The 16122-nt window shown below is 29.7% G+C and overlaps 1 protein-coding gene across 5 annotated transcripts in view; it reads left to right on the top strand.

Moving 5' to 3' along the window:
- The window catches only part of Hmgcr (HMG coenzyme A reductase), a 206407-nt gene that overhangs the window by 101955 nt on the left and 88330 nt on the right, over positions 1–16122 (top strand). For 4 of the 5 annotated variants that reach the window (XM_085811156.1, XM_085811159.1, XM_085811158.1 and 1 more), the window contains 5 exons: positions 2234–2345; positions 7036–7132; positions 8989–9073; positions 13696–13801; positions 15039–15145. In XM_085811156.1, coding sequence (XP_085667282.1) covers positions 2234–2345; positions 7036–7132; positions 8989–9073; positions 13696–13801; positions 15039–15145 — 507 coding nt within the window. The remainder of the gene's footprint in view (positions 1–2233; positions 2346–7035; positions 7133–8988; positions 9074–13695; positions 13802–15038; positions 15146–16122) is intronic. The other variant, XM_085811160.1, reaches the window with a different exon arrangement.

The following is a 16122-nucleotide window of genomic DNA, read 5'->3' as shown; positions in this document are numbered from 1 at the left end:
ATAATTAGATAATTTAGCTTAGATTATACCGTCCGTTATACATTAAACACGCATGCGTAAAAGCATATATGTGTTTATGCATGCGCAAAAAGTTTGTAGCTTTGAGGTCCGGATTATAGATCATTCTGGATTAAAGACTTTTGACTGTATAATTGTTAGCATTCTCAGCAAAATGCACTTTATACTTTTTCCCCTCAAAAAAGTGTTTCAGTTTTTAGTGTCTGTGAGCTGGAGGGTATACTATATTATTTCAAAAGTACCAGTTATTCAAGTTTAAACTGATGCACACATATTCAGTCTGCATGATACGTTAAGTAATAAGTAAAATATACTAATTTTTTTTTCTTGATAAAATTTCATAATGATAGAAAAAATGAGGGTTGATCTTTGGATTATGGTAACTTGGCGATTTTTTGGCAAAAATTTGGCGACCAACTCTGCTACAGCAACCCTCTATTTTTTTTTCGCCGCCATTTTGTCTTCACGAAGTAAAGACATGTTTCTTTTCTTTTTATTTACTCAACACTTTTTCCAACACTCTACTAGCCGAATTACACTTATGCTAGAAATTTTATGTAACAAAACTGCTTAATCATGACAAATATTAACTGCAAAATTGGGAAAAAGTGCACAATCGCAAACTCCTTGCGCGTTTTTCAGAATAGTACATACACATAAACCATTTACACGTCGACTTATGTTTACTTAAAAAAACATCCCAGAATTGCACAAAAATGGCATTGCACACACTCTTAACTTTATCCATCTACACTGCTATTTTCTCATAAATTACAAAAATTTGCACGAAAATTTTCTTAATCTTTAAACTCGTTAAAAAGCACATATATGAAATTACGTGATCGCGAAAAAGTATATACCCTTTCCAAGAATGAACATTTCCACGTATAAAATAAATAAAATATCCAAAAGCTTTTACCTCTAAATTATCTATTATATTATAAACGTGACCTACGAATTTATACGCAAACATTAAAAATAGTTACAAGTACTTAGTGTCAAATATTTAAATTATTTCCATTCACGTTTACTTCAACTGAAACGTATACCAAATTCCTACAAACATAAAATTCACAAAATAACTATCATTTAATTAAAATATCACTAAACCATGTACACGTCTACTTATTTTTACTTAAAAAAAAGTCCCAGAATTGCACAAAAATGGCATTGCGCACACTGTTCACTATATCCATGTACACTGCTTTTTTCTCATAAATTAGAAAAATTTCACGAAAATGCATGAAAATACTCGACGTGCACTACTCAAACATATTCCAAAATACTACAAACATATAACTCACAAAATCACGATCATTAAATTAAAAAACACTACTTAAAATATAAATAAGCATATACATTAAATTAATAAAAATTAGATTACAATCCTAATTACTTTAAATCATTGCTAATAACAATTTTCCAATAATACCATATTAATTTATTTACTCCTTACATTTAGAACAATGCATACAAATAATATCCTCAAATGATTAAAAATACTAACTTACCTAATCTTCTTCAGAATCTTCATTACGTGGAACACACACTTCCCTACAGAAAGAGTTCCAATCGGCTGCAGTACTACTGCTAATTTCTAAATCCGAAATCCAGTAGTCAACTGGCAGTCTATTCACCCAGTAATAAGAAATTAATAAAATTTCACCCATACTCAAACTACTTTCAGCAAACCACGTACCCTTCCTTACACTCCGTTTCACAAAATGTCCATTTTCACCAGATTTCTTGCACCGCCATTCAAACTTCCTTTCACACAATCTCAACTTCTTATTATTATCAGATAAACACATTAAAAATTTAGAATTCACTTTACATGGCACCATGCAATCCGAAAATAATTCAACACTATTTCACACAATCAAGCTTAATACAAAATAATATAGTACTTATTTTTGCAAATTTAGCCACCTTTTCCGATTAAAGAACTGTAATGCGTCCATTAATGTCACATGACATATCTCACGATCTCTCATTTCCCTCCCACAAAATAATGCGTAATCGGAACTGACTACTTCTCGCATTATTACAAAGTCCTAGGAAGTAACCTTTATCGCCTCCAAAATGTCGCCAACCTACCTGTTACCATATTCCAAAGATCAGCCAAAATGAGGTCAGTTGCAGTTATTCTTAGTTTTATTAGCATGAAATAGCAAATACAGTTGCATTTTTTAATGTTTAATAATTTCCTTTTCAGGAGAACAAAAGCGTCGAAATAGTTCTCCTTACCGTTGCTAGATGTGTAGGTATATTATATTTAGTCCAGCAATTTCTGCGTCTGAACAAGTTAGGATCTACATATTTAGTTGGTATGTTTTTGTTTTAATTCCTCTTTTTTGTAGTTGTAATTAAAAGTATAATCATCTTTTTGGTTAGTCTATATTTTAGGGTGCCCCTTGGATTATCGTAAAGTTGTTTCATTTATCACCAAATTGTTGTTTCATTTATCGTAACCTGAGTAGTTGAATGGATTAATCTTTGGATTATGGTAACTTGGTGATTTTTTTGCGAAAATGTGGCGACCAACCCTGTTACCGCAACCTGCTAGTTTTTGTTTGGACGCCATTTTGTTTTCACAAAATAAAGTTTTTTTTTTTTTTTTTTTTTTTTTTAAACTCAACATTTTTTTCCAACAATCTGCTAGCTGAATTACGTTCATGCTAGAACTTTTATGGAACAAAAGGGCTTAATCATGACGAAGATTAGGTGTGAAATTGGGAGAAAGTGCAGAATCGCAAACTGCTTGCCTTGTTTTTAAGAATTGCACATACATGGTATCCATGTACACTTCGACCTATTTTCACTTAAAAAAACATCCCAGAATTGCAAAAAAATGGCATTGCTCACACTCTTGACTTTATCCATGTACACTACTAAAGTCCTAGCTAGTAACCTTTATCGCCTTACCAAAATGTTGCCAAACTACATGTTACCATATTCCAAGGATTAGCAAGGATGTGAAAATAAAAATCTTACAGAATTCCAAGCATGTGATTAGTTGCATGATTGCTGCGAATTTGACTGATGGGAAGATATTTGTAAGGGCTTATTTTTGTGTTTGATGTCAATTAGAAAGTACATTGTGTATTTTGTGCATTGCATCGTAAAATGGCTGCCGATGATAAACTGGGTAATTGATGGTATAGAACAAAAGAGCAGAAAGTGTTTTTTTTAATGGTTGAGGACAGAAGAAAAGAAACTTTGTTGGATGTATTTTATCTGGAATAATGATCATATCCAACTGTTGGAAGTCATACAATTGTCTTTTTGATAATGGCTTCATTCACTTCTTTGTAAATCATGCAGTGACATTTAAGAATCCTAAATCCTTAAGTAAAATCCTTAAATGTCAATTATCCGCTAAGGATAAGTGACGTTTTAGGATCGGAGCTAAGGAATTTTGTGCCACAGCCTGAAGAAACAAAAATTTCTAAATATGGTAAGTTGATATTTCCTTTTTGTAGTGCATTTATGTGATAACATGCATTTCTTTTTTTATGTTATTTCATTGTGTGATTTAAAATGCAGTTTGAGCTTTAATTGGCTACAAATTTTGTTCAATTTTGGTGATGAATTTGTTTTAACATTATATGGTGTCATAATTGTCCTGATTTTTTGTAAGTGAAAACAGATTGATGTGTGCAAGGTCAAGAGAGTGTGCAATAGCAAATAATTTTTTTTTTTTTTTTTTAAATGGGAAAATGGATTGAAGACATGGACGCCAAGTTTGTATAATTTTTTTACATGTTATTTTGGTTTTGTGTAGCAGCCACCTTGAAATTGTGCCTTCCTGATCATTCGCCAATTTTCGCCAAGGGACACCCTAAAATATATTTTTACCATATTTTTGCCCACCAAGGATATTGTTACATATAAAAATTGATTGTTGGAACTGATTAGTTACTTTCTTTGTTACTTCAAATTAATTATTAATTAGTGTAATTTTTTTTTCCATGTCAATTTGTAGGATTTTTTATTTAATCAATTTAATTATTTTATTTTGGCTTAACTGTAACTTCTACTTTTATTAAATTTCACCAGAATGCAGATTAATTAAAGCATATATAAGCCTCTAGTTTCTGAACTTTCGAGGGGGAGTTCAAGCTGATTCTATCACTCTATTTCATTTTCTCTGCTGTTGAAATTTCATTTGCAAGTTTCTGCTAACAGTAATTACTTCGTGAGTACTTAGTGAGACATTTATCAAGGTTTAGGTAGACATGCTTTAGTTTTATAATCTACAGTTAATTTGGTTTTGAATGTGTATTTTCGGTTAGTTGTAAGCTAGTGGAATGTACCTTCTGCTAACCTTTTAATTTGTATAACTATCAGGTCGATGCATTCGTTGATACTTTTATTTTAAAATTGTACTTTAGTTGTACAATTTTAAAATAAAAGTATAGTACTAAAATTATTTCTTTTAGTTAGAAAGTAATGAAAAGTTGTCTAATAGTTTGTATTGATTACTTGGAGGTAAGTTCTCATTTGAAAGTTAATAATGTGGTTGTATAAACCAGCAGCATAATTGTTACATGTGAATAATTTAAAAATCCTAGTATGCTCTGTGAAATAATTTATTTTCTATTTTCCATCGAAGCCTAATTTTTGTTGCAATCAGCCTCACAAAAAGTATATATATATATATGTATACATATACCGACTCTGTTACTCGCCTCAGTGAGCTCAGTTTTTTTTACTGCCTTGTATGAAGTAAAGGAAGTATTGTAATCAAAGAAAAATTCTGGGTACCATATTTCATTGAAAGTATCAAATGCAATTTAACAATGTTTTTGCATGACATCTGTATGTAAGGGCAGAATAAAGAACTTTTTTTCCAAAAACAAATTATAAAACTAATTTAAAATAGATTCAGAAGAGATTTTTTTGTAGTGTTTGTATGTATGTGTATCTCGTATAACTGAAAAACAAGTAGCCTCAGACCATTGAAATTTTTTATATAGGACTTTTATAGCAAGTAGCTGTGCACCTCCCTTTTTGGTGGCAATCAGCAGCACCAAAAGTATATAAATATATATATATTATATATACCCACTCTGTTACTCGTCTCGTTGAGCTCAGTTTTTTTTTTATTCTTACATGTTGGTAAATTATGCAGTTTTTACTTTAAGAACGATTGAATTCTATTGGTCTTATCTTCCGGTTAAGGTTTTTATGCCTTTAGTTAACTTCCACGCAATAGTTGTAGAATTATCAACAATTTAAAAATCGTTTATTTATACTAAGCCTAATTTTTTTACCATAGCAGCCATATTTGTTTGCGTTTGAAACTTAGCAAAACAGTAGATTTGTTGCCAATCTATAGAAATTAAGCTTCGCATCAACAAAGATAATGTCTTTTATTATTGCAAATTAAATCGTGCTTAATCCTTTCTGGAATTATCATTTAAGTTATTAAATTACCTTATATATTGACTCAGCATAATGTCCATAATAAATTGTCAGTTTCTATGTGTTCATTGTCTTTTTGCCGAGTGAGACTTTTTGCCACGTTTTTGCATAGAAACTCTGATTTGAATTGTAAAAATTGTTCTTTAAACTGTTTTAACTGTATTTATGTTTTATATTTTTCAATTTTTAATAAAGATGTTTTGAGGTTTCGTGTATTTTTGCCTTGTTGCAAAGTGAAAACTGAATTAATTGAATGAGAAATATATCTAATGAAATTTGAGGAAATAATTTTAAACAAAATGCAGGAAAAAATGTGTATAATTTAGTATTCCGTTCAAGTTATGTGGTGTACACATCAGATTTTTTTATTCTTATATGTTGGTAAATTATGTATTTTTTCCTTTAAAAATGGTTGAATTATGTTTTTATCTTCTGGTTAATGTTTTTATACCTTTAGTTAATCTGCATGCGATTGTTGTTATGAAATTACTTTGACTATTCGATTACTTTCCTTTTATTTAAGCCATTCTGAATATTTTTCCTTAGAAAGCTAATCTGTGTAAAAACACACCCATTTTTGGAAGTTTATCTATACTTCAGCAGTTACTGCAATTATATTATTATAAATATTCATACATATGCTCATAATATAAGCATAATGATCATAATAAACACGAATATGAACTGACCACGCGGAACGAGAATGCAAATTTCTTAAAATCTTGATAGAAATTCAAACGTGTGTAGTATTTGGGTGGGAGGACAAGAATTACCGAATGTACCGGAATTTTCTACGTTTTCGCAGTGCAGCTGAGCCTAATATTTTTTTTTTTTTTTTTAACCTTAGCAGCCATATTTGTTTACATTTGAAACTAATAGTGAATTAAGTCAGTTTCTGCACCTTCAGTGTCTTTTTGCCGATTGGGCCAAAAGTAAACTTTCGGTTTTGTGCACCGAAAAATTTGCCTTCTTGTCCACTGGCCAAATTGCTTGTTTTTGCATAGAAACTCTCATTTTAATTGTAAAAAATTTTTTAAATTGTTTTAACATTTGGTGTTTTATGTTTTTTCTATATTTTTCAATTTTTAATGAAGATAGATATTTTGAGGTTTTATGAATTTTTGCCTTGCTGTGAAGGGAGAAGTGAATTATTTGAATAAGAAATCTATGTAGTGAAATTTGAGGAAATAAGTGTAAATGAAATGCAGTAAAAAATACTTGTAATTTAATATTCCATTCAAGGATATCGTGGTATTTGCAATGGATTTTTTATTTTAATGTTTTATAAATTCTTTGAGATGTTAGATTGAAATTAAAATTGTTCATATTGCAATTTTTGGTTTTCTTCTTCCCCCCACCCTCCTCCAGTTTTGACTTGAAAAATTTGATAGTTAGAGCTGAATTATATACTTTTTATAGTTTTAAAACTTGTTATGGAAAGTAAATATGCATTAAAATATATATTTGGTAATGTATATTGTCCAAAATAACCTTTGAAATTGGATGTTTTGTTATTTCTATCTAAATTTTAGCTTAAACAGGCTGATATATATATATATATGTATATATATGTATTTTTTCCCTTTCTAGCTATTGGAGGGCTTTTTACTATCTTCTGTTTAGTACCATGTATTGTGTTCAGTATCAGCACTGTAAACTTTTTAAAGGGAGATTTCACAGAACTTAAGTGAGTATAACTGTATTTAATGTAAGAATTAAATAGGAGAAATGTAAGCAAAACTTGCAACAACATTATCATAGAATTTTCTAATCTACACAATCCTCAGTTAATCGGAATTATACAGTAAGGGAATATTTTTCTCATAACAAATATTAACTCTCTTTCATTATCCAAATAATCCACTTCATTTACAGTGACATTAAAAATTTTTAAAAATTACACTTTACGATAAAAAAATGGCATTTTATTCTCAAGAATGAAAAAATATATACTTAACCATGAATATACTAGAAGTGTAATAAAAAGTAACTGACTGCAGTTATTCTGCCTAGTTACAATGAAAATTGCTATCAAGTAAAAGGAACTAAGGTAATTTCAAAATGTTTGTTGCACATTATTTTCAGAGAAACTGTAATTCTTGCTGATCTAAGTTTCTCAAAAAATATATATGAATCTATTCATCTAGAAATGCATAATTGTAAAAAAAAAAAAAAATAACTGTTCGTATTTTATAAATAACCCAGAAAGAAAAATTATTAAATAGGAAGATTTTGAATGCCAGTGGTGAAATTTCTGATGAAATTTTAAAATTTTATAAAGTCTCCAGAGCAGCACTTTATTGCTGAACATACTTAAATTTGTATTTTTCCTGTTTGTTTTTCAGCGTGATTTAGTGGCTAATTTTTTAACATTATGTACTTGTACATGAGCAAAAGCATTTGCAGTTTGTGTGTTTTATTTCTAATAATTCCATAGTTTTATCGAAAATAACTGTAAATGTATTTGGGTAAGATATAGTTGATTCTGCGCTATCAAAAAGAAAGCTGAAATTATTTCATCTAAATTAAATTTTTAAAATATTCTTAAAAATAAGCAGTGCATGGTAGATACATATTAAATATCTAGTACTTGTCAATACATTGGAGGCTTTTGGTACTAAAATTTGATTTTTTAACTTCTAGTGAGTATTGTTTGATAATCTCTAAAAATTCCATAAAACAGTTTATTACTTTCTGCACTTTGCCTCTACTTCTGTGAAAATTCTGTTAACTAAGAAGGTGAATGATGATGACCTATGCCATGTTATTGCTTATTCCTCCATTTTATTACTCACCACACACATTCCATTATTTTCATGTAGATATCTTTTGAGATCTAACTTGACATTAAAAAAGAAAAAAAAAAAAAAGAACATTGACAAGGAAAAAGAAGTAAAAATCTCATCTTTGTAATAATCTGGAGTAACTTCTGTTATTATCAAATGCTCATAAGAATCAGAGTCGTAACGGATATTTTGGTGATGTATCGGGAAGTACTGGATAATCAACAAGTACCAAGTTTAGTAACAACATTGACGGTAATGCAAATAAGACTTCTGATCTTTGAAATTATAATACATTATATTTTACTTATGTGACCACCAAAATTCATACTTCAGTTTTAATTGGTCCCTTAAATAAATTTTGAGATTGCTTGGCAATACTGATCTTCTATCACCACATAATGTGCCTATATTTTTACCAAAATGTTTTTTTTACAATCATGTGAGATTATATATGTATTTGGACATTTCAGAGCTTTGTATAAAATATTTGTTTGATTTCAGTGTTGTATTTGCAACATGTTATTGCAATTAATATATGTGCAAACATAGTTTTCATTGAATTTCTTATGCAGTTTTGAATTTTTGTGATTTTCTGATAAGGAAACAGAAACCGTGAATTCCCCCCCTTTTTTTTACATTTTAAAAAAAAAAAGCTGTTTATGAGCATTTCATATTGAAATATTATATATATATATGGTTTAATATTGTTATAACATTTTTTAAATTATCTGCATTAAAATTGTTGATTTTTTCTCAGCAAGGCACTGCCATTTTATTTTCTTTTGATGGATCTCACAAAAGCTGGTTTGCTAGCACAGTTTGCTCTCAGCTCTTCTACACAGGTTTGTTTTTCTTGCTTTTTGAATGTTACATTTTAAAACATGAAGTTACAAGTTAACATGAAGTTTTGAGTTATTTTTAGAGGCTTTGAGTCAGATATTCATATGTAGTAATAATTTTTTTTTAATTAGGAGGCAGTCATGGACATTTGACACGTCTTTATATAAGGATAAGATTGCAGCAATATGAATACAATAAAGTGCTGCAAATGCCGAGACACTTTACATGTACATCATGAAAAAAAATGGGACAGTTCTGTATCTTTCGTTGTACTGGACCGATTATCGAAATTTAACTTGTGTTTTCCATGTCTCGAAAGTGTGTCTTAGGATATATATTAGATTTATATATAGCATTATTCTAACATAGGTATTTTGACACAAAATCGGACTTTTTCTGAAATAAAATACCAATTTTTTTTCCATATTTCGATTCAATGACTCAAATTATGCAAAAAGTGCCAAGTTTTGTAAAAATCGCGCGAGTAGTTTATAAAAATTAGCTTTCCAAATTTTATCTACTCAGTGTTAATTGAATTTGATATATATTTATTAATATCTCTTTTTTTTATTAAACTTGTTTGATTCTTCCTTTTGCATTTCAAAATTTAGGTTCATTCCGAAAGAAATTTGTCCATTTTTATGATTTATTTTTGAAATTTGTAATTTAAATAATTTTTATAAATTTTTCGGAAACAATTTTGAATTATAAGCTATAAAATTTTTACTATCATTTTAAAGTAGATGTATTTCTAAGCATACCTACAAAAAATGAAGAGTTTTTTTTTTTCCAAATTTCCTAAGATATATGTAAATTTGAAATTTGGCTTATTTATTGTAAGTGATAATAACAAAAATGTGGTTTATGCACTTTGTTAAAATTATTTGAAAGAATGAACGATGAACCTTTTTTTCTGCTCATGCATCAATGGGAAAAAAAAAGAAGTAGGTTACTATAAATTAGGAATTTTGCCAAGTGAATTATTCTTGGTGTAAACTAAAAAAAATGTGCCAAGATAAATTTTTAAATTTTTGTTTGTGTGGGCAAAGTGTACATGTTATTCAATAATTTCAAGCTCAGATGCTTTTGAGCAGTACAGAAGGAAATTTGAGAGGAGCAAAAACTATGCTATTGAATTGTGAACATTGAAGTTATTATGTGTCTCAGCAGAGGGACACAGTATCATTTCATTGCTCTTGCTTAGGTGTCGAATTGATTATCAGATAATCTTATATATGATGAGATTTTACTTTCACTTTTGCCATTATGTAACTACATACATTGTTAGCATTACATAAGAATCATATGACAGATTCATTTTGAAATAATGCTCTTCAGAAAGATTAATGAAAGCGTTTAATAATTTTCACACTTTATTATTCTTTCTTGATTTATTGAGGAAGTAATAGGATGGGTGTCAACAAGTTTTATTCATTGAATATTGATGGTTGAAGTAAAACCGCTAGTGGCCAAATGGGTAAAGCTATTGAATACTGATACTCTTGTAGGAAGAATTTAAGGAAAAACTATAAAAACTCGTGTAACTTAAAATAATTGTGTAGCTAAGAACATGAAACTTGTACAGTTTCTTTATTTTATCAACCCTGACATACCTTAAAAGTACAGAATTGACTTTTTTTTTTTTTTTTTTTGTAAAAACTAAATTTATATAAGGGCATAGGAAATGCTATTTAGAGTGATTAAAGCTTTTATAGGGATACTTAGGGAAAAAAATCAGTAATATGTGTGTGATCCGAAATGCAAGTTTTACGGAGATTTTCCGTGTTGTATATCAGATTGCCCTGAAATTTTTGCAGTAACAAAGTGTGTTCATGATGAATAGCTCCTTGAAGCTCTCAGAGAATGCTGCAGGAATGCAATTCAATGTTTTAGTATGTCCCACATGTGTTCTCTCAAAATTAAATCCCAGAATTATTTGGGCCTATTCCATCAACGGATTCCTTCACCGTCAAAGTAATGTCACTAGTGCAACATGGTTGGTATGAACATTATTATCGGTAATGCTAAACAACTTAACATAAGGATCATGAACCTCATCTTTGTACAATTTAGAATTCATAGTTGCACTCATAAAAATATGTAGATCGTTGCAGACATCCAGTATGATGCCCACTCTTCATACCACGATTTCATCACTGTTGTACTGATGCCTTTCATGGATGATTTTAGGCTTTTGTCTGTATGTTACCTTGAGGCTGTAACATGTCTGGAATCGCTCCAAACAAAAACGAAACTCATTAGTTAAGAGAACTCGAATCCAGTTGTTGTATTCCAGTCATGATAATCTCTGCATTAATGCAGCTGGGCACATTTTGCTGCTTAAATTAGTGAGATAGAAATCATGAGTTTCCCTGCATACAGCCTTCTCTAATGCAGCCTGTCATCTATAGTATATCTCTACAATTCAGTTCTAATAGCAGATTCCCTTACAGACTACACTGATATAAGTTGCCTATTTCTTATAACAACAATTACTGTCTAATATCTCTCCTGAGAATTGTATGTGGTATGTTTTTGACCTCGATGTAGTTGTTTACATCACTAAAGTCTTTAAACTCTTTCCTGATATGATGCTTTTCTCTAATTTAGGGTTTTACAAAGCTGTGTTTGTTCCACTGATTGCAACCTGTAAGATGGCTTCTCAATATGATGTTTCAACATTTACTTGTGAAAATTTTATCCAGCTGCTCGTACAGTCCTTGAAATTAGAATTTAATGCATGCCTTTGTATTCCTTTCTGCATGTGTAGAAGAAAGGGAGCTAAAATTTGCATATTCCTATGTAACAAAAGTCAATCCCATTAAACTACGTTATGATGCTGACTTAAGCTGCCAAACAAATACTTTTCAGTTCACTTCATATAAAAGAATTAATGTAAACATCTCTTTATACTTATTTATTTAATTTTTCCTGCCAAAGTTTATTTTATGATGGGGAATTTTTCATGATTTTTCCTATGTTGTTATAGAAATAACCTCTGTGAAGGTAAGATTGTTATTTAGTTATTGCTAAAGAAATGAAAGCTTGTGCCTTGGGAAGGTTGGGAAGCTTTCGTAAATTTTTTTTCTAATATATAGAGAGTTAAGTCTTCATCATTTATTTTTAATATTAAAAAAGAGTTGCATAAGAATGCTTCAACAAAATTGTTTTAGATAAACTAGAGAAGATAAATGAATTATAAAATTTAAGATGCACTTATTGAATCAATTACTAAGCTATAATGTGTATGCATTGGCCTAGGATGTATGAAAAATATAAAAGAAATATAGTTTTATGATAAAGTATGAACTATTTTTATCTCTGTATATGTGTGTATGTATCTCTGCTCTTTGTATGAGGGAGTATCTAAAAATAAGATTTTTTTATGCAATTATATAGAGCTTTTTTTTTTACATAATTTAGTCCCCTTCAATGTATTCTCCATCAGTAGTGATATACTAGTGATACTCAGGGCATGCAGCAGATTTTCTTGCACCTTGTCTGTATTACTGAATTTCATCCCTTTAAAAGCTTTCTTTATCTGCAAAAATAGAAAAATGTCACATGGAAGAAGATGAGATGTAAGCACCATGTTGTTCTTTACTAAAAAATGTTGGATGCTAAGTTGTGTAGGTCAGAGTGTCTGTTGGAAGAAGCACTCTCCACTTTAGCTATTTCCATGGCACATTTTCATACAATCTTTGCAAAATTTCAACTCTCAGTTTAACCTAGAAGAATAAATTCTCTGTATACAATCCCACTAACATCAAAGAAACAAATCAGCTTAATCTTAATATTTCTGATATGCTTTATTAAATGTTGGTGAATGGTGGAATTGGTGGTATTTTGTTCCTTGTTTCTGACTTATACCTGTAGCACTAAGCTTCATCCCCAATAACATCTGAAGGAAGTTTCAGAAGTTCATTTTGAAATTCTTACTCCTGTGTGAGCATGCAAGGCACAAATTTTGATATCACATCTCATTTCCAAATCTTGTAATAAACATTCTCTGGCTGGAATCATAATATATTTATTTCTTCAAGAATCTCATTGTTCTTTCAACAGTCTTCATTAATAGCCCATTGCTCTTTTTATGTATTTTTTTCATTTCTGCATATCAATGGACTGAGATTATGGCAAGTCTTCAGTTGAAATGTTGCCATTTTTTAATCAATAAAGTTTCCAAGATGCCAAGATAATCAATTTATCTTGGCAAAGTGTTCACTTTTGATTTACTCAAAGCATAATTTTTAAATGCGTGCTGAAACTTAGCAGTATGTCAGCTGCAAATTTTCCCAACAAAAAATAAAATTTCTTGTGTTCTGTTTGGTTTTTGTTGTCATCTGTCACAAAAATTGTGAGACGGGGGGAGGTATGAGCACTAATAAATTAGCACCAAACAACTGCACAGACTGATGTTATGTGGCAGACTGATGCAGGAAATCCCAGCATAACCATGCTTAATAATATCATCCATAACAATGAAATGCACATGTGCAGTGTTGCCATTCTTGTTATTTTTTAGAATCCTTATATACAACACATGTATACTTTGGCTTTTGCTTGATTTTTTATATAAATTATTTTATTGAAAAATGTCTGAAAGAAAATTCTTTGTATTTAGGAAGAGGTTGAAGAAAATATTGCTCAAGGCATGTCTATTTTAGGACCAACTATCACTTTAGATACCATAGTTGAAGCACTAGTCATTGGTGTTGGGACACTTTCAGGTATAATCAAGCTTTCTTTAAATAACATTTTTGTTGATTTAAGGGAACTGTTTTTTTAATTGAAATTCGATGTTGAAAGACTTTTTATATAACTTTATTAACCCTTTGTTATTCAGTACTTTTTTTTAACTTTTTGTACTTTTTCAAATACTTTTCAGTTATTGGGACCGGAATAAGAAATGTATGTACGTGTGTGTACACACATATACATATATCCATACATACAATGAACACATACAGGCATACATATATAACATATACATGTGTCCATGTATGTACACATATATGTAACATAAATTTCTTAATCTGGTCCCACTAACAGAAGAGTACTCTTTTTAGTTATTCAGTAATTTTGCACCTTAGAATTTCTTTAGAAGAGCTGCATTGTTTATGACTACACTTTATTCAAATATTGCCTCATAGCAAAATAAAGAGCTGTAAGTAGCTCAAATAGATGAGACAAATTCTCCGTAGCATGCAAAGAATTTCAAGGATTACCAGTATTACAAGGAAACTTAACAATAGTAACTACTGAACAATTGCACAATTCTAAACTGTCTCTATCAGCTAATTCTCTGGACTGGTCACTGGCTGTTGGGCAGCCATATATAATGTTGTCTGAATACTTCTAGAAATTTGGAAAAAAATTGCTCCTGGCACTTTCAAAATGCATTTTAGAATGTTTTTAAGTTGATGAGAAATTGACAAAGCCCATAAGATGAGTTTAATGGATAATTTCATTACTGATCATTAATGGAAGAAACAAATGTTTAATGTAATATCTTTCTAGTTACTTTATTTGCTGAGGGTTATAAGTTTTAGAACATATTTCTGGTTTCTGTACTGTGACTTCAATTATGTTTTGGAGTTTGGTATTAACATTTGGAAAAAAAAGAAAGTCCCACAATACATTACTTAAAAGTATGAAAAATGTACAGATAGATAATCGCAGGTCAAATATTTGATTATATATTTATATACACAGAATTATCAATCCTACATCATTAGAATGAGTAATTTCTGAGTAATCAAAACGCACTGCTCTTATAGTCTAAGAATTGTGATTTCTGAAATACTTCAAATAATAACCAACAATTTTATAATTAATCATCATAAAATTTGTTTATCCGCAAAATCTCTGTGTGTGTAATGATAGAAGTAGAGTCTTTTGGTATTTTTTGCTGCCTTTTGTTCATTAGAAACGTGTTCAATCCTGTTTTTTTTTTTTTTTTTCTAGGTGTAAAAAGGTTGGAAGAACTATGCAGGTTTGCTTGTATATCTGCAGTTATCAATTATTTTGTGTTCATGATATTCTTCCCGGCATGTTTGTCCCTTATTCTTGAGGTATGCTTATTTTTAAATATCTTTTGTATTACTAAAACTGTATAGTTCGGAAATATTATTTTCAGTTTAATTCTGTTATTCAAAAAGTTTTATATTAATTATTAAATATTACTAGCTGTAGGGTTTGAAAATATTGTTTGCAATTTAGTTGAGTATGTTATTTCAAAAGTGCTTTGTGTAAGTTATTAAATAATTTAAGTTTTTTCATATATAAATATTGTTGTGAATTTTGTATATATATATAATTTTAGTGAAATTATATGTAGAATTCTGGTATATCTTGTATAATGTAACATAAAATGCCTTAAGAAAAGTAAGATTGCAAAGGCAGGTCTATTTAACATTAAGTAAATGGCTATCTCGCTAAATTGGTGAGATATTGGCAAGCTGGCAATTGTTTTGTTTACATTTTGGTTTAGTCCTGTATAACTATAATGTAATTGGATAACTTTAATTTATCCCTATGTATAACTGTATTCAACTCGTATATGTATATGCATCCTTTACGAACCCTTTATGAACCCATATGTACGCAGCAATATAATAAGCCATGTAAAATTCAACAAAACAATAACATAAAATCATTTAAGAATTATAGACGGTGATTCTGAACATTTTTGAGTTAACAGAATTTATTCTGCCTAAACGGTATTTATTTACCTCACTTTGGAATCTCAGGAAATAGGATAATTTTAAGCAAAAATTATAAAAATCTTTGACAGATTTCTAATATTATTATTTTAATGTGTTAAAGGTTTTCATTTTCCTGAATAGATTAAATTATTTAATGTACGGGAAAGTAAATTTTACTCTTAAGGTTCATTTGGGTTACCTGCTTGAAGGGAGGAATGGTTTCATTGTGAATTTTTTTAGGGGTAACTGGCTCATATTTGTATGACATATGGGGAACACATTGAAAACTTTTTACTGTTAATCTGCTCGCTAAGATTTAGATCTGAGTTGAACTACCAGCATTC

This window comes from Stegodyphus dumicola, chromosome 2 (genome assembly GCF_044657685.1).
Source record: "Stegodyphus dumicola isolate Sdum_Otavi_A_Nest chromosome 2, ASM4465768v1".
Taxonomy (NCBI): domain Eukaryota; kingdom Metazoa; phylum Arthropoda; class Arachnida; order Araneae; family Eresidae; genus Stegodyphus; species Stegodyphus dumicola.
Note: the sequence above shows the minus strand (reverse complement) of the source record. Positions and strands in the feature narration are given on the sequence as shown.